The 20,149-nt window shown below is 34.3% G+C and overlaps 3 protein-coding genes across 5 annotated transcripts; 1 reads left to right on the plus strand and 2 right to left on the minus strand.

The window, feature by feature from the left end:
- Nucleotides 1–3,257: 3,257 nt before the first annotated feature.
- On the plus strand, nt 3,258–5,389 carry LOC110784472 (pentatricopeptide repeat-containing protein At2g02750). The gene has a single exon (XM_021988925.2). The coding sequence runs from the start codon at nt 3,407–3,409 to the stop codon at nt 5,252–5,254; it is 1,848 nt and encodes a 615-aa protein (XP_021844617.2). The 5' UTR covers nt 3,258–3,406; the 3' UTR covers nt 5,255–5,389.
- On the minus strand, nt 5,380–8,340 carry LOC110784473 (SNF1-related protein kinase regulatory subunit gamma-1-like). Of its 2 annotated transcripts, XM_021988927.2 has the most exons (6): nt 8,184–8,340; nt 7,637–7,793; nt 7,098–7,540; nt 6,733–6,999; nt 6,476–6,648; nt 5,380–5,926 (listed from the first exon to the last, which is right to left on the minus strand). In XM_021988927.2, exons 2-6 carry the CDS (start codon nt 7,782–7,784, stop codon nt 5,647–5,649), a joined length of 1,311 nt encoding a protein of 436 aa, XP_021844619.1. In that variant the 5' UTR covers nt 7,785–7,793; nt 8,184–8,340; the 3' UTR covers nt 5,380–5,646. The 2 variants fall into 2 exon arrangements, with proteins under 2 accessions (XP_021844619.1, XP_021844618.1); XM_021988926.2 differs by lacking the exon at nt 8,184–8,340 and having other exon boundaries at nt 7,637–7,823.
- Nucleotides 8,341–10,473: 2,133 nt separating this feature from the next.
- LOC110784474 (WRKY transcription factor 72A-like) lies at nt 10,474–15,876 on the minus strand. 2 transcript variants are annotated; one of them, XM_021988929.2, is made up of 5 exons: nt 15,827–15,876; nt 13,761–13,836; nt 13,034–13,609; nt 12,511–12,624; nt 10,474–11,666 (listed from the first exon to the last, which is right to left on the minus strand). In XM_021988929.2, exons 1-5 carry the CDS (start codon nt 15,874–15,876, stop codon nt 10,821–10,823), a joined length of 1,662 nt encoding a protein of 553 aa, XP_021844621.2. In that variant the 3' UTR covers nt 10,474–10,820. The 2 variants fall into 2 exon arrangements, with proteins under 2 accessions (XP_021844621.2, XP_021844620.2); XM_021988928.2 differs by lacking the exon at nt 15,827–15,876 and adding an exon at nt 13,991–14,015.
- Nucleotides 15,877–20,149: the final 4,273 nt, after the last annotated feature.

The raw sequence follows: 20,149 nt of genomic DNA on the forward strand, positions 1-20,149 counted from the left end.
CAACAACTTTTTTACAAAACACAAAGAACAAAATCAAAAGAAAAATAAAAACTCAAAAAAAAAAAAATAACGACAACAAAAAAAGAAAAAAGAACAGAACACATGAAAAAGAGCAACATTTTCTTTTTCCTTATCAAACAAAAGAACAGAATGAAAGGGACGAAAAGAACAACAAATCTATGTTCTTTTATTAGTTGTATTTGTTCTTTTCAAACCAATTACTGTTTTAATTAAAAAGACGAAAACGACGATATTTTGATGCACTTAAAACTAGATCTATATTTTTATTTAAATGTATTTTTGTTTTTATCCCACACATCAGATCTATGTTCTTTTATTAAGTGTTATTTGTTCTATTCAAACGATTTTATGTTCTAATTAAAAAGACAAAGCGACGATTTTTTGATGCACTTAAAAGTAAATCTATATTTTTTTAAAATGTATTTTTGTTCTTTTACCACGAATCAGACTATGTTCTTTTTTAAGTGTTATTTGTTCTTTTCAAACCATTATATGTTCTTTTTTAACAATCTATGTACGTTGATATAAAAGAACAAACTATGTTGATTTAAAAGAACAAACTATGTTGATGACACAGTAAAAGTAAAGTTGTGAAAAAAAACATAACAATCTGAAAAGAACATTAGAGGAAAAAACAAGGAAACGTACCTTAAACACTTGATCAACATTTATCAGGAGCATCAACATTGAACTAGTGTTTTTCTTAATATAATTCACTCATTTTCAACAAACGAGAAACATTCAGAAGGAATTTTAGAGAGAGAATAAGGAGAAAATGTATTTTTTTTCACTCTTTCATTCACCATCTCACTCTTTCTCTCTAAAAAAATCTCTCTTATGTTGAGAGAATATAAATCCTCTCCCCTCTCTCTCTAAAATGTATTTCTAAAATGACTAATGGTTATGACTCATAAGTACAATTATTATATATATAGTTGCTGAAAAATAGAAAATAAACAAATAGGAAGTAGAATCAAAGAATTGAAGAACAGAGAGAGAGAGAGAGAGAAAAGAAAATTTGTTAAAGAGTGCATAATGAGAACCGTGCACGTGTTTTTATTTTGTTCTTTTAACAGAGTATTATAAAAAGAACAAATGAAAAGTCTTAAAGAACAAATATAGAGACTAAAAGAACAAGTCAAGTACTTTGTCCCATAATAACATATGATTCAGAATCATCATTTTCATCATTCTGTTTTGAATTATCAAGCACATTATTCATAATATCTGAAAAAATAATAGGTTAATATGTATAAAAACAAGAAAAAGAACGCAATCAAAAGAACAAAGGATAAATAAAAAGTAAAAAGAAATATAACACAATAAAATAAAAAGAACAAGTTATGAAATGCAAAAGAAATTAAAAATAATAAAAAAGAACACAATAAAATAAAAGAACAAATTATGAAACGCAAATGGTCTATTTTTCTACTATAATGAAACTGTTCTTTCAATACGAGCATAATGTAACTGTTCTTTTCATTCGAGCATATGTTCTTTTCATTCGAGAATATGTTCTTTTAATACGTAAAACTGTTCTTTTCTGGAAAAAAAAAATCGTAATTACATAATCAAAATCAACGATTTCAACGAAATCAGCGTGTTATTACATAATTTGATTCATTTAAATCATCAAATTCATCAAAACACGATTATTACAAAATCAAAATCATCAAAATAGTCAAAATCATCAAAAACACAACTATTACAAAATCAAAATCATCAAAACATGCCATTTGTTATTAAAAAATTGAAAAATTACCTCCCAAAATCTGATTATCAGCTGTAGAATTCAGATTTGAAGAAGAAGAATCAATTTAATTTGATGTTGAAGCAGAAAAATCAACGAATTTTTGGGGATTTTCATTAATTTCTCTCTCTAAAACCCATTTTAGAAAACCTAGTTTACACTTTCTCTCTCCTCTTCACAGTTTGAATTCAAAACATAAAACCCAAAATAATATATATCGCAAAAATAACACAAATCAAATAAAAACGCGATAAAAATAACTGAAAAGAACAGAGCCTTTAATGTTCTTTTGTTCAGGGGAATTGTTCTTTTGTTCAAGGGCATTGTTCTTTTTTCTGGGTATTTTGATGAAAATGTGCGTTTTGTGTTTAATGTTGGTCGTTTTAATCCCGGTGCACCTAGAGCTACGTGCACACGCCTGCACCATCCAAATTGCGATATCGGAGTAGTTTTTATGGACAGGTTAATTTTTTGGTTAACAATATCGTCATCACTCGTTTGTCTAATTACTCATCGAATAAGGTTGTTTAAAAGCCGTCGATAGGTTGCTAGCTCTTGAGATTAGTTTGACAGGAAGCTATTGGTCTTTTCACTGGGGAGTGGGGAGGAATGAATTACATCTTATGCATTCGTTAATATATATCCGCTACAAATAACAAATAAATTGAATCAAATAAATAGTATGTTATTAGAAAATTCATTTTACGATATAAGCTCCGGGTTTTATTTTAATGGGGTATATTTTGTAACTATGTGTCCGTATTAAGCTAGAAAAGTAATAAATGAACATTTATAAATTAAGTAATCATTATCTTTTTTTTCCTTCTTTTTTTGCATTCAGTTTTATTTAATGGGTATTATTTAACGTCAAAAGAATATGTATGTTTATGTAGAAAGATGTAACATAAGTTGTGGTTGGCTAAGATGGTAGGAAGTGTAACCTTTAACAAAGAGGTCTAGTGATGGGTATACGTGACACGTATACATTCTTAAGAACGCCTTTTAATATATTAGTATAGATAATTGGGTATTTATTTTCTATTTTACAAGAGAACTTATGAGGAATTGAGGATAGTTTTTCGGTTTACTTGAATTCTCATAAGTTCATTCATTACTTTGCGATACATATTATGATCAGTTTTTAACAAGTTCTAAATGACTCGAACCTTACAACTCAAACCAAACCCAGTTAGAGGCGTTTGATTCACAAACTGATATGGAGTTGGAAATCTGGAACCATGAATTATCAACGTGGTATGGGCTTGGAACTTGATTTTTAATACTATGTGTTTGGTTCGAATTAGGGATAGATTTTTTTCCTTTTGTTTGATAGCTAGAGTAAAGGTATGAGTCATACCCAATTACCCACCTCTATTAGCCCAACTGCCCTATAAACAGAAACATTAGGGTGTTGGACTTGGGCTAAGTTTAAATTCTTTAAAACACCATATTGGCCCAACTGCCCTATAACCTAAAATCTTACCAATCAAAAATTACAAAAAAAAAATTACAAAATCAATTGGCAGTTTTGGCGCCATTTATCAGAAGTTGAAGCTGAATATCTGAAACATCAGTTTCAGAATTTGGCAGAAAAACAATAATCTTTTATGGATCAGAGCTTTAAATTTCTTGCACATGAGTCATAATATAGCAAAGTTAGTTACAAATGGTTATTTCAAAGAAGCTTTGCATTTGTATTCTCAACTTCGTTCTTCGTCTTTACCAATCAACCATTTGTCCTACCCATGTCTTCTCAAATCTTGCGCAAAGCTAAATTACCCTCTTCAAGGACAAATCATTCATACCCATCTCATCAAATATGGGTATTACTGCGATACTTACGCTGCAACGGGACTTACTCATATGTACATGAAGTTTCAACTAGTGAAGTATGCAGTCAAGGTGTTTGATGAAATGCCACAACGAAATGAGGCCTCTGTTAATGCGATGATTTCTGGGTTTTCTCAGAATGGGTGCGTTGGAGAAGCTCTTCTTGTTTTTAGAGAGGTTGGGTTGAAGAGGTTTAGGCCGAATTCGGTGATGATTGCTAGTGTGTTGTCGGCGTGTGATGTTGTTGGAAATGGTAGTCAGGTTCATTGTTGGGCGGTAAAGATTGGTGTTGAAAGGGATGTTTTTGTTTCGACTGGGGTTGTGACAATGTATATGAGTTGTTTAGAAGTGGTTTCTGCCACGAAGGCTTTTAGAATGATGAATTACAAGAATGTGGTTAGCTATAATGCGTTTATATCAGGGTTAGTTCGGAATGGTGTTTATCGCGTTGTCTTGAAGGTCTTTAAGGGCATGTTTGAGTCTTCCAGTGAAGGGCCTAATTCAGTCACTTTGGTTATAGTTTTGGGTGCTTGTTCTAATGTCATTAACCTTCGATTTGGAAGACAAGTTCACGGTGTTGCTATGAAAATTGGATTACAGTTTGATATAATGGTGGGAACTGCACTTGTAGATATGTATGCTAAATGTGGCTCACACTCTTGTTATCTTGTATTTAGAGAGATGAAGGGTAACAGGAATCTAATTACATGGAATTCAATTATTTCTGGAATGTTCTTGACTGGCGATTGTGATACTGCCCTAAAATTGTTCTCTGAACTGGAATCTGAAGGATTGGTACCAGATTCTGCAACTTGGAATACAATGATCAGTGGGTTTTCAAAACAAGGACAATATGACAAATCAGTGCAGTTCTTTACCGAGATGGTATCAAAAGGAATTGCTCCGAGTTTGAAGTCACTTACCAGCCTTTTGGATGCATGTTCTACGATCTCATCCCTGCAGTTGGGAAAGCAGATTCATGCAGCGGCCATAAGAACTGAAATCAGTAACGATGAGTTCTTCACTACTGCCCTCATCGACATGTACATGAAGTGTGGGCAATCATCTTGGGCACGCAGAATATTTGACCTGTACAAAATCAAACCTCGCGACCCAACATTCTGGAATGCGATGATTTCAGGATATGGAAGAAATGGCGAGGAAGATTCTGCATTTGAAGTTTTCTATCTAATGCAGAAAGATAATGTTGTGCCTAATAGCAGCACATTTGCTAACCTACTGACTGTGTGTAGTCATGCAGGTCAGCTTGACAAAGGATTACGAGTATTTGAGATGATGACCGTAAAATATGGCCTGATGCCAACTTCACAGCATTTTGCTTGCATGGTTGACCTATTGGGTCGATCTGGTCACCTTCAGAAAGCTCAAGAATTGTTGCGTGAAATCCCTGAGATTTCTAGTTCTGTGTTTTCTTCATTGCTTGGTGCTGCTGGGCACCATTTGGATCCCAAGCTTGGTGAAGATATGGCGAAGGAACTTTCTGAGTTGGAACCTGGAAATCGAGCTACATTCGTGGTTTTATCTAATATATATGCAGCAACGGGAAGGTGGGAGGATGTTGAGAGAATCAGGAATATGATTGGTGTGAAGGGACTGGAGAAATTTCCGGGCTATAGTGTACAAGTGACTTGAAAAGATCCACATATTATCTGACCAGAAGTCAGAATGCCACACAATTACCGGCATCATGCAGGTAACGGCAGAAAAACGGCTATTATCGGCACAAGTTTTTGAAAGACTGAAGGGAGTTTCTCTGCTGGAAAACAGTTTCAGGTGAAACAAGTATAACATTGATTTTGCTTACAGAAAATTTGGATGGTTAACATTGTTGCACACTGTTATGCCCATTTCAGACAGTTTCAAGTTACAAGGTCACAAGAATGACAGAACATTCTGATATACTTCTAAGTTCTAACAAGGAAAATATGTTTCTCAAGTCTAAATCAAGGAGCAATTTTTGCAGCTCACTCGCTCTGTGAAAAACGCGATTGGGTGCATTTATTCATCTCAAGAACAGACATTTTTCACCGGTCAAGCAACACCTCAGCAGAATAACCTAAGTACTCATCATAGTAGTTTGGAGGTTCATAGATGAAGCAAGAAATAACATCTCTGAGTGTAATAACGCCAATAACTTCATCTTCCTCAGCTACAACATAAATCCTGTGAACAGATTTGGAAGCCAAGCTGTGGATAACATCTCCAAGGGTGGTGTCTGACTTGCATGTTATCGGTGGCATAATTCTACCTGCCTCTTGGCACATTGAGGTAACTGTCTTCATAAAGTCATTTACTGTAAGATGCCTGAAATAACAAAAGAGCTTGTGAGAATTAACTACATATGCAATTTGCAAATGAGATAATACTGGGAAATGAGTATTTTCACTCAAGTTTTCAATCGTGTTTTTCTTTATACAAAATCTCTGTATTTGACTAGCTAGTAATTCTAAGGTTGTATTTTGAGTGACACATCTTATATAAGATATATGATCAGCTTATTAACCAAATCAAACTTTGTTAAGTTGTTAATTTACCTCAGCTTTTAACACAACATAATCCAATATCTCATATAGTACGCACCCATGTGTTCGACTTTTACTATTTTCTGATGATTTTACATGTTTCCAAGTGCTCACATATAACTCGTATTGTTAAATATCTAGCATGGATACTTAAACTGTAAAACAAGAATCCACGTAACATAGCCTTTGAGCCTGAAGTTTGCGATTTTTCTCAATGCATCAATCACAAGCTATGATTTAGATACAAAAGCTTGATAAGGAAAACAAAAGATAAGGACATGAAATATGCTGTGAATTAATCTCAGTTGAAGTTGATGGGTAAACAATATACCTATAGTTGGAGAAAAGGTTTGGCTGGAGTAACAAGTATCTGATATCTCTTATGCTCAAATTACCAACAATCTTCCTCTTTGGTCCCTCCACAACCGGAAGGCCACCAATGTGGTGGTCCTTCATCCGCTTAAATGCCTCCAGAATCAGCTCACTGCTGTCAATGCTCACAACCTGCCAACAGATGAATTCAGTTCAACATATTACATGTGCGAGGTCAAATAGGGTGACTTAAATGATAGTAGCAGGAGCAATTACCTGATCGCGTGACATAAAAGGAAGGCCCAAGTCAGAAATGGGATGTGCAGCAATGCAATCAAACCAATCTAGTCCACGACATCCCTCAAGGCCCCTCACAACAGCAGATTGAGTGATGAAATTCTTCATGAAAGCCTTTCCTGGTTCGATTACTGGTACGTTTCTCATCCTATACTTTGATAGAAGCAATAAAACCGTCAACATATTGCTCTCTGTTGAAACTGGAAGGAATGGCGTCGATCTGAATGATTTCACAACTTCCCTGACCTGAAATGCAAAGATACTATATTACCAAGAATCAATGGAAAATACTATATTTTGCTTGCCAAATATTTCATAGGCAAATTGAAAACTGAATAACATACTTTGGTTGACTTGAAGGGTTCTTCTTGCAGAATAACTTTGTAGAAATCATCACCTAACTCACTAGCAGCAGTTGGAGCATCCTTTCCCATCCCTTTGTCCACTGCTAAGCCACCTGCCACGGCTGCCCCAACTGCTGCAGCAGCTAACCCAGCAACCGCAACTGGGCCAGTGGCACCAAGTGCCACTGCTCCTAAAGTCCCTATTGCACCTGCTCCAACTCCAGCAGCTGTAGCAGAGGTTGCAGATAAAGCTACAGCAGCAAGCTCAGCACCTTGTAACACCCACAATACAATCGCCGAATAGTCTATTATCCCGATATACCTCTCCTTCCAATCATTGCTGTTGGCTTTCTCCATATCTGTTACCGGTGCTGAGAGTATGTTGCATTCCGAGAGAACCTTCACAGTATCAGATACTGATGTTTCTGCTGAAATCTCTATTACTGCAAAACAAAAATACATGCGATTTCCATCATCGTAAAAGAACTCAATGAAAAAGCTTAACTTGGACACAAACCCATGTCCAGTAAGATAACCACCTTTGCCACCAGGTACTTTTGGAAAGGACGAAACAGGTATGCTTGCAAATGCAGATGTCAATGTCTCTTGTAACGAAATGGGCAACTTTTTTCTACTTTGAACTGTCTCAAAGTAAGCATCATAGCCAACTGTTGTCGCAGTATCCATTGTTTTGTCCTGTGATTTATCCATGTTTCAATTAACAAGCAAGATCTTCTAAATTTTCGCTTATAAGATAAATTATTCAGATTCATAATTTCTGAAGTTAGTAAAATTGTAACGAATCATTCAGGATAACATCATAACAATTAACAAACACAGAATATTGAATTCGATTACGTTTTTGATAAATTGCAGGCTGATTTCTTCAAGGATTCCGATATTTCAAGGCAGAAAATATAATTACAGTTTCTTATTATTATGACAAAAAAAACTCTATCTTGTTCCATTTTTCTTTTGTGGTATCAATTGAGATGAATATGTACGACAATCTATGACTGACTGACTTTGTCTGTAGTGCAAAATAACAATAACTAGATATAAATTAGTTATGGAGATTGATAATACCTGTTGCAGAATAATACCCAGAATGATTTCAGAAAGTTTTGACGATTTTTTGGATTAAAAATTAAATTAAATTGAAGAAACCGAAATATTAATTTGGTTTTCACCGCCCTCCAAAATTAGCAGTTTGTTCTGAATTCTGATTGAGAGTTTGTTACTCACTTACCACCTACCGGATTGCCAACTTTCCCACGTGTCACTTTCTGTACAAGTGTCAATTAGATAGAGTTTTCAGATTTTCACCCGTTAAGGCCCATTTGGGCTTTTGGCAATGCATTATGGAATGGGTTTTGAGCAGGTCATATAATTCATATTTTCAATTAGGGTGGACACAAACTGTATTGTTCGCGAACAGTTTGGAATCAACTCGTCAAGTTAAGTTCGTTTATAAAAATGCGTTGAGCTCAGACTCAAAAATGTAGTTCGAATGATAAACGAGTTGATCATAGTGTTTAATCACTCATTGGTCTTCTAACATGAGGTCAAATGACCCTACTGTCTTCTTTGGTCTTCTAACATGAGGTCAAATGGCCCTTACTTGGGGTAATCAATTTTGTTAGACTTCTTGCTCCAAACATCATGTATAAGTCTGACGGAGTTTCATCCTAAAACCAATTGGCGATAGGTGGAGTAACCCATCAATCTTATAGGTTAGTCAATCTCTCTATTTCTTTCATGTAGAACAACTAGTCCCAACTCACATGTGGATCATACTCTTAACATAACCTTTATCATTTTTAACCCGAAAAATTAATCCTAGATCCATTGAATTTCTCATCATTGAAATAAAAACAATAATTCCCCTAGTTATACAATTTAGATTTCTCCAGACCTACGTAATTTATATGTCAAACCAAGATTTATAAGTCCAGTTTGTGGAATTATATTCTAGTTGATTGCAGTTAGTTATTTAACACATTTTTTTCAAAAATCTTGTTAAGATCAATTTGAAAGCCGGGCTCCAATAATAGTTCGATTTGAGCCGAACTCGAAACGAACCTGAACCGTGAATCTAGAAATTGATCCGAACTTAAGCTCAAAATTGAAGTATCTATATATGAACTTGCCTTCATCAAGGTTTTCTGATCTTGTTTCTTCATATGGATCCAATTAAGAATTCATTAAAAAAATGCGGACCCACTTGTTATAATTTAAATTTTCTGAGAGTTGTAGAGGCACAAATGAGTCAGGACTCTCAATCATATCTAGTCAGAGTTCCGGCTCGATTAAAGTTTGTTCATATTTATTTATTTAACAGATGAGCCGAGTTTGAACAAGTTTTGAACCTCATTTAATGAATAATATTGAACACGAAAATATATGTATGCTTGTTTATTTAAGTTTATGTACAACTTGTTTATTTATGTTCAAAAATAAGCTTTTCTATTTATATCCATAGTCAAATTTGCCTTTATAGATAAAAATTGTATTTCGACTTTTAACATCCAAAAAAAATCATACAATAAAAATATTTTTGAACTTAAATGATTAAATTAGTAACATTCAAAATAATGTGTCAAATGATTAAATTCTAAAGCGCAAAACTCGTTTAATTATTAACTTGGTTCGATTAATGATTGAGATGTTCAAGAACAGTTCATGAACACAAAATCATTTATACGAATCGAGTTTGAACATATTTTTGAGCTCGGTTGAAAGCTCGGCTCAGGCTCGGACTCGGGCTCACACTCGAGCTAGCTCGATTAAATTAAATAAACATAAACATAAATAGGGTAGTACTCGTGCGCTGTCACTACTCAGCCCGGCTTGACTTGTTTATACCCTAAAGAGCGGTGAGAGTTTTGATCATTTATAAGTTGAAGAAGTTTCGTACTAAAATTAGTTGGTGGTAAACCTGGTTATTGGACAGGGTAGTCCAATGGATATAGGGTTATGGTCAAGTTAATAGGGCTTTTATTGGACAGGGCTCCTATTGGACAGGGCCTTTATTGGACAGGGTCATTATAGGGTCAAACTTATACTACAATTATTTTGAAAAATAAAATAGTAATGATACAAAAAATTACGTGTATAGCTTCGTATTTACTTGTACTTGCACATGGCTATTTTGTTTTTCATTTTTCATTGCTCGTTTATTGACCCGCCCACTAATGACCCGCTATTGACCAGCGACCCGTTTTGACCCGCCCATTATCGACCCGCTAAAAATGACCCTTTCAATACCCGACCCTCTTTTGACCCGCACCGACCCTGACCCCCCCCGCCCGATAACCAGGTCTAGTTGGTGGTAGTTGGTGGCAACGGTTTCAGGCATTAAACGTACAATAATTAGAGAAAAAATCAATCAATGTCCCAATATCATATACTTGGCCTATTTCCCTCAGCGGCATGCTTCACTCACAAAGTCACAACTCACAAATATACCACTCAAAAACTTATATAAGTGGTGTATATATACATTGTAGCTAGAGCTAGTTTTAATTTCAAATTAGTAACAAAAATCTATCTAAAGTGACACATAGTATTCTGTAGTAATTGTTTTTAAAAAATAAAGTATGTATATGTACTTGGAAATTTTGCATGAAAAAAAAAATGTCTAGACAAAAAAAGGGGAAAAAAAAACTAAATGTCAAAATGCACACCAATTAAGCATAGAAAGAACTTGAATCCATGTATCCTTTACCCAACATTATCCCTTGCATCAGCAGCTACAGAAGCATTGTTCTTCGACGTCGATAAGGCCGGTAATGAAGTAGGGAACAACGCCAAGCTCCGACTACTTTCTGCTGATTGCAGTGCACCACTCGAAGGGAATGACGTCATTTTCTGGTCATTGTTAGCCTTATTTCCAACATATGACGATATTGCAGCTGCCAACACTGACTGAAAATTAGGGTTTGATGCAATTGCCTTAGTCGCCACGGCAGCTATTGTTTCATTCAACGACTGTTGTTGTTGTTGTTGTTGAACATTATTGTTATTATTGCTAGGGTTTTGGTAAATATTATTAGTCCTTGTGTTATTATTATGATGATTAGTGTAGGGTAACAAATACCCACTAGCCCAACTACTACTAGTTGGTAATGAACTAGTAGAGAAGTCTAGAGAAGGTAATGATGAAGAAGCGGCTGATGAAGAAAAGTTTAGAAAACTTGAATTTCTTGATGAAGTAGCAGAAGAGTATGATGATGATGAGGATAACCAGTCGAAGGAGGAGAACCCGGAATTCGGGACCGTGAGGTCTAAGGTAACGGTAGGGTGTGAGTTGTGACAAGAAGCTGAGATTAATGATGGGTTGTTGTTGAAGGTTGTCATGAAATTTGAGGAATGGAGTCCAAGAGATGAAGTGGTTAGTCCGGGCCTTGTTAGGGTTGGAGTTTGGGAGGTTAAGGTACTGGACTTGATCATGGAGGCTGCGGCCGAGGTGGCTGAAGCCATGGCGGTGGCGGAGAGAGGGAGTGGGTGGTTGTGAGTTCCTTCATAGGTTGTGATCAAGATGGACATGTCATGAGGACATCTTTGTACCTACGTGAAATAGTAACAAAAAATTAGTACAACTTTTTAATAATATTTACTGAAATATTCTAACGGATCAATTGATGGATTAATTAATTACATGAACTCTAAATTGAAAGAATTTTGAAATTTTAATTTTGTATTTGAGGATCATTCTTCAAAAAGTCAATTTATGTTAATTAGCCCCTCAAAAGTCAAAATTTATGTCGCATGACTTTTTATTAATGAATTAATTTTAATTCAGAAAAAAAGTTTAAAGTGTCTTCTTTGTTGTACTGCATAATATGCGTTCTCATTATTTACGAGAGATTGAGATAACGTGACAAAGTGGTTCAGAGGATATATCTCTATCTAAAAGCTCTTCGTTTAAGACTTTCTCACACTTTTCAATACAAAGCCAATCTCCTCAATAAAACAAATACGATTAATATGTGATGTTTGAAAATGTTAACTAAATTAAAGATATTTCAAAAGCTTGACTAATGAATTGAATGGAAGTCTAATTTAATCAATATAGTTTTATTATTATTTCAGATCAACAAATAAAAAACGAATAATAAGTATTGAGAATTAATACAACTCACATTATTTAGCTTAAAAAAAAAAACTCATATTATTTTAAGACTTTAGACCATATCCAAGTTGTTTTTTGTTTTGTTTAAACAAATATCCAAGTTGTTTATAAGCTTGAAAATTCAATATATACCAAGTTGTGAATAAATTAACTTAATTTTTTCTAGGGGGATGGGGGGAGGTCAAAGGCCACATTAGCGCCATAGAAAGTGGATCATGAACTTTTGTTAACTAATCAAGATTAATTGAAACAATCTCTCTAAATAATACTTGTAATTACCTGTTTTCGGACAGGGCAATTCGGAGACACCGTGCATCGATAGTAAGCTCTAGGACAAGGATTTCCTTTCGCGATTTTCTGCCCATACTTCCTCCAGTGGCATCCATCATGAATCTGCTCATCCATAAACAATAACGTTCAGTAACAGATTTGCACAATTGAAATAACTATATATAACAACAATTATTCGATTTAATTACCATGCATATATATGTTCAAACTTGAAAAGAGTCGCGTAAATTTAAATGATTGTTACATATATCACCTCCGTTTCAGAAAGTTCTTTACAGTTACTATTTGCACGGACTCCAATGCAATATTTAACTACTAATATATCCAATTTCGTATGTGAAAAAATTATAAAAAGTTGATATTCTGAAAATACATACCGAGACCAATCTAACAAGATCTTACATGTAACGTTTTGATGTATATAATAGTGAGAATTTACGGTCAAAGTTTTCATATTTTGGACACGTATTTCAAAGCGTAAAGAACTTTCAGAAACGGAGGAAGTACTAACCGTAGGAGAGTCACATCTAGATCGAATGCAAACCCTAGTCTTCTTCACTTGTGGTTGATGCAAAATCTCTTGATCATCCACTTCTCGAGAATTCGTGTTCTCTTTCACCTTAAGATCTTGAGTAGAAGTCCATGTATCGACGTTTTCATCTTCCTTTAACACTTTGTTTGAATTCTCCAAGCTTGAATACTTGATCGAATCAGTCGTACTAACCCTAGGGTTACGATAATCTAGACCTAGCTCTAACCCACCAGTTTCAACTTTTCTTGTTTTATTCAAACTATCATCACTTTCTTGTTTCTTGTCATAATTTTGTTTCTTATTACAAGGGTTATTCCAACTACCAAGAGTTAGAGAAACCATCTCAGGTTGATCTTGGTCTTTTACGCCGTAATCGTCCTCGTTGTTGCTCGACGAATTTGTTTCTGTTGTTGATTGTTTAGGTTGACCCATGGACGTAATTTGCTTCTCTAGAGACTGATATTCCTTTAGGATTTGTGATAATAATCTCTTTAACTTTTGGTTTTCTTCTTTTACTTCTCCCATCTTTGCTTTGGCTGATTTCAAAAGCTGATCCTACATAACAATAAATAAACCTTGAATAAATTTCACATAAAACAAATGAACGGATAGAGAATAAATTCACTTAGGATATATTTATTGGCCATACGAATTATCTCCAATTTTCTGAATTTAAGGGGGAAATAATCGAGTCATGAAAACTTACTTGATCATTGTTGCAAATGGAAGAACCACTAAGCTCGGCCTCCATTTTTGATCTTTTACTAGTAGGTAGAAAGCAACTACAATAGGTACACAATTGTGAGTTAGGACAACCTAATGTATAAATATATAGTAAGAAGCTAATTAATTAATTAATCTAAGTTTAGATCAACCATAATGATATAAATAACTTATCATTCATATATATAGTAAATCAACCTTTTGTCGACTAACCTATTCATCATATGAACTCCATTAAAATATAATCTAGGTCAAAGTAGTTGGCAACAAATGAATGTTTTTTGTGTGTGTGTGTGAATGAGTTATAAGAGAGCTAAAAACTACAAATGGGTCGGAGGATTTGGATACAAACATGCGACTTGTCATACACATACCCTAATTCTTAAAAACTAGCTAGTTCATTTTTTTTTTGGTGCGAATGAGTCAGAGGACTAGAAAGATAATATTAATTACAAATGGAAGCGAATGATTTGAATCTGAGACCTATTATACACAGATCCTCAGTCTTAAGGCCACTAGATCATCAGCACCTTATTTGTCACAACAAATGAATGATGCATGGTTGATGATAATAATTACCTCAGCTAAGCTAGCACATGTGGAGTACAAGATAATTTAACCGTATTCAATTAAAGGAGGCTAGATCGTGGAAAAAGAGTGGTTAACTAAAAAGATTATAATGAGTTTTAATAATACTTTTAATTAGTCTTCTTAATTAACAATAATGACAACAGAAGAAAAATAATGGATTAGAACATGATTTGAAGAATATTAAATTAAATTAAATATAGCTGTTCTGAAAAGGAATCCATGACCATATTATGTTGACTTTGTGGGGGCGTCTTGTACAAAAGATTCAAGCCGTAATTTAATATAGCTTAGGTCATAATTCATAGTCGGATATTTTGACAGACTCGTTAAGTAAGGATATTTCGTATGGATTAGACTAATCATAATTAAATTGCTAATATCAAGTAAAGACTTGTTATCCCGGATAGGAAAGATATTGTTGTGGTAGTATTTTGGACAGATTCATTTATTGACGTAACCTACAAACCAAAATATGGTTTATACACCCGGGTGAACAATGCTCACTGTGCACCCTGTTTTCAAATGAACATATAGTTCAAATACAAAGAACATATTATTCATACCCAAAGAACATACAGTTAATGAACATATAGCTCCAATCCATAGAACATATAGTTTAAATATTTCACTTGTACATGTACGTTGAAATCATTCTCAATGTTCATTAGATTTTCAATAAATGTTCAACAGGATGCACTATGAGCACTGTGCACCCGGGTGTATAATCCAAATTGCGTTGTTCTACGGTACATTTCGACAATCAATAATTAGAGATCGAGGTGCTAGATATTTGTCGATCATCTCGATCTATTTATATTGCCTAAGATAAAACCTTAAGATAATAATCATAATATCATTATAAATGGAAGAATATAAACTAGTACATGCAATATGATCGTACCTACGTAGTCAACTTTCACTGACGATCGAGATCTAGTTTTTTTCATGCGTGGATAAAATAATGTTCATCAAGAAGAGTGCGTAATTGACCATACGTGCCAATATTCATACTAGAACAACTTGTACCTTATCTCAACTCTCAAGATCATTTTTTTAGGGGAATAAAAGGTAATGAATTAGTCGAAGACAAAGTGTCCACAATCACAAAAAAAAAAAAATTATATTGGACATATTTCTCCTATACTTGTTTAAGTTTTATACCAAATTACTACGTACTAAACGATAGAGGGTGTACACGATGCAATTCAAAGTACTTATTATCATGAAAAGTTTTCTAATTAACGTAACAGCAAAATAGTACGTTTTACCTTACTCCCAATTCCCAAAAGACAATTCCAAAACAATCAAAATTGTGTTGTTGCAAACAAATTAATAATATTTGTAAAAATAATAGGGGTGTGCACGATGTAATCCAATCCAAACCGAAATAGGAAAAAAGAAAAATTATAAGCGGAAAAAAAAATCCCTTTAAAATTGAGAGCTAGATGAAAATCATACCTTGATTTTAGGAATGGTTGAAGTACGTTGTCTTGGATAATTAGCTTCATAAACATGTTCGAGAACTAAAATATAATTTGCATATATATAGAACAAAGCGTACGGACTATAGTCAAATAATTTAATTTATTTTATTGTATTATTCTAATTAAAGGGGAGTTTTCATTTGTTTTTGACTTTTATACTAAACCAATTAAATCAAATTACTTGGCGGTGCTAGACCCTTATCTTTTTCGCTTGCTACAAATTAAAACAAAGAAATGTCAACTAATACCATCTAGCATATTTCACTCTCACAAGCAAAATGGAGTATAACATTGACTTGTTATTTGAAAATAATACTCCGTTATGTTACATATCTCACCGTATAAAAAACATATTTAAATGGTGGATATATAATGTAAAATCCAACAAAACCTTATGTGCCCCTAATTACAAGTTGTAGCGCACACATGAATCCTTTTAATTCACTGCTCAGGTCATTGCAGGAAGCAAGAGGAGATGGAGATAAAAGAAAAATATATCCACCTCAGCTCTCTAGTCCACTAATTTTGGTTGAATTGTAGTAATTGTTATCATGAGTCGTTATTTTGGGGTCAGAATTATATTGTTAATATTTTTACCAACTATGAAGTTTTTTGGGTAATAATTACCAACTACGGAGTACATCTACGCCAAGAGCTTGCTAGGTCACCGTGGAAAATTATTGATACTTGCCTACAATAATTACATTGTCAAAAAAGTTACCAGTAAAAATCAAAAAATTAAATAAATAAAATTGAAGAAGAATTATTATTATTAAAAAAAATTGATTTTCAACGTCAACATTTGCTTCTGAGTTCTGAGAGGAGAGAAAGTGAGGAGGAATAGTGGGGCACCCTTTCTGCATGCACAAGCAGTCAAGTATGTTTCGATCTCCAACCAATGAAAAGGTCAAATTATGTTTCTTTTGTAGTCATCTTGGATTTATCAAGTTTATACATTTATAAATATTTGTTATTTTTTAGGCAAAATTTATTATTATTATTATTATTATTATTATTATTATTATTATTATTATGAAGCGATTACACAAAGTTGGATGGGAGCCTAGCCACTATTATTATTATTATTATTATTATTATTATTATTATTATTATCAAATGCCAACAAAGTCAAATAATTTACAAATAGTTAGTGGGAGGCCGAGATACAATCTGGGCCCCACTCCTCTGGCTATAGCAAAGCCTATCCTGGTGAAAATATGAGCAGCAGCACGAGCCCCAATGTCCTGAGTTCTAGAAAACTTCTGGATCCGCTTCAGCAACACTACATCATCCTTATCCAGCTCCCCCAAAGAAGAGAAAGAGAACGGAAGAAAGCCATAACCAATGGCCCTACAACATGCTTCGTACTTGGCCCGTTTCCGAATAGCCGCATCAGCCACAACCCGGCCCGGACAAACCCAGCCAACCCAGACTGTGTCAAAGGGGATGATCCCGTCAAGTCGACACACACATCACAACCACGATCCCAAGAGTAAAGCAACACGTCTACTGGACGGAGTGCCCCATCGTTCCCTCCAGATAGACCAACATCAACCTCTTTCCGCGCCGAAATTCCAGAGCGATAACAAACGTCAAAAAGGGTATCTCGAACCACATTATGCCGATGTTTAATACCCACGATGCCGGCACATGACACCGCATGATCACCAAAGATGTCTCCCGCAAAGACCCTGGAACAAGCATAACAAGCGCCGTAACAGAGAACAAAGGAACCCCCAACCGGTAACACAACACACATCGATAAGCCTTAGCATGCATCGTCTGTCCCAAACCTGAGATGGGGACCGCACGAAGCCAAGCAGAGGTCTGATCTCCCTGCTGCGATTTCCACAACGCCAATTGTCGAGAAGATAAAGAGAAGGTGGATTCTGCAGATGCATTAACCTTTGTGAAGTATATATCTGCCAGTTTCTTCATGAGTTTAGGGGCAGCGACCTCACTAGGGTTACTCAGGATGTCATACTCCACCGTTCTATTATATAGACTCAACGCATCCTCAAATGCTCGACCATGACCAACAATACCAGCATGTCGTAGAAGCTGTGACTGCAAACCAGAAGACTGCAAACGAGAAGCAAGAAAAGCATAGTGACGAACATCACCTGCGGAATAGACACCAAGTCCGCCAAAGGAAAAAGGTAAGGTGGCAAGACGCCACTGCCAATCACCAAAGCCAGGCCCCGAAGCAGTAGCAATACGCTCCAAGGAAGAACGAAAAGCCTCATCGAAAGAGCGTTGAGCCGCCTCAAAGATACCAGGAGGACAAGTACGCAAAGCAAAGTAGAATTTATCCATAAGTAACAACAACTCACACTGAGGATCATCAAGCTGAGCAACCTTATCCATAAGCCCAATGGTCTTGGTTATCCATTATTATTATTATTATTATTATTATTATTATTATTATTATTATTATTATTGTTGTTGTTGTTGTTGTTGTTGTTGTTATAACTAGTTTTTATCATTAAACCTTATTTGACATTTACTTAACTGACATATTAATTATGTCTAATAGCTACTACCTCCGTTTCATAAAGTTCTTTACGCTTTGAAAAATGTGTCAAAAAATCAAAACTTTGAACATAAATTCTCACTATTATATCTATAAAAAATTATCATGAGATATCTTATTAGATTTGTCTCAAAATATATTTTATAAATATCAAAATTTTATATTTTTTTGTCATACAAAATTCGATATATTAACGGTCAAACATTACACCGTAACCCATGCAAATAGTAAGTATAAAGATTTTTTGAAACAGAAGAAATACTTAGTAATAGTATGTCAATTATATACTCCGTAGAAATTTAGGCAATACGGCATGTAGTCGATCTGCAGTTAGTAAACTATCCGTTGTTAACAAGCATGGTATTATTCTAATAGATAAAAACAAAGAAATGAAATGAAGTAGGGAAAAACAATCAACATGGTCAAAATTTTGAACCCTCATTTTAATTGTTTGCTTATTCATCAATGTTTGACCTTGTCGAAGACCTTGTGGATCGCAAAAGACTGTCCAATAAGGTAATGCCACATCAGCTAGCTTTCTATTTCAAGGTTGACATGGCGTAATGGCGGGCTTTGATTGGCCGGAAGGCAATGACAAATTAGATCTTTGAAATGTAGGTATGAGCCGTATGACCGTATGAATGCAAAAACTAGGATCCAATCTGATATATTATTCCTCCTCCTTCTTTTGACGAATCTGTTGACCAAATTTTTTTGTGGTCCTCTTCTACTCTTTTGCCACTCCTACTTTTAATAGCTACTTCCTTCTTTGCAAATCATATATATAATCCCTAGTTCATGAAATGACATACTTCTTTTGTATTTTAAAAAGAGATATATTTTGACCGGTATATAATTTTAGGAGAGTGAGTTAAATTTATTAAAATAAGATGAAAGTGGGGAAGTGGTTGAATTGTTTATGATAGTAAAAAGATGATGTGAGTAAGTATGATGACTACAAGAAAGTGAGAAATATTAATAAATTGGAAGTGGGGATCAAAACATGTCAAGAAAAGAAAGTGTATCTCTTTTTAAAATACGATCGTTTAAGGAAAATGTATCTCTTTTTAAAATACAGAGGGAGTAGTTCAATTCAACACTATCCTCGATCTGAATCGCGAATATGATATTCCCGTTTTATGTTGTTGTGGTTATACTTTCAGTTTTGTGGTCAAAGTTTGAAATTTTTATAGTAAAACCTTCATTGTATTACAATCTATAAATATCCAAATATATTATGAGATCTTGTTTGATTAATTTCACTTTGTATTTTCAAGCAACTTTTAATAGGGAGTAATTTTTTCTCATACGCAACAAGATTAAACCACATCAACACATCTCTTTGAAAAATGTCCACATTATCTTTATTACATAAGCTAACTCGTAAGTATTTTGTTGGTGTCTACGTAAATTTATTAAAAATAAAGCTATTTAAATCTTGATCAAGTATCGCTTACATATTAAATTAGGATTTTGAAAATATTTGCACGCATCGTGTGCATCAAGCTAGTTACTACTAGTGACTACAAAGAGAAAAGTGCGAAAATAGTGTAAAAGTTCAAATTGTTCAATGATATATGAAATCTTAAGTGCTATAAATAAGCATTTAAGGTATTTACTAAATTGGAGTTAATTTAAGAATGCATACCAAAATACAAATCAATCGGTGTAACCAATGTTTCATACTACGTAGTACGTACTACATAAGTTAACATTTCCCCTTTCAATTTCTTAGTGTTATAACGGATGCAAAGAAAGATTAAA

The sequence above is a fragment of the Spinacia oleracea genome, chromosome 1 (genome assembly GCF_020520425.1).
Source record: "Spinacia oleracea cultivar Varoflay chromosome 1, BTI_SOV_V1, whole genome shotgun sequence".
NCBI lineage: Eukaryota > Viridiplantae > Streptophyta > Magnoliopsida > Caryophyllales > Amaranthaceae > Spinacia > Spinacia oleracea.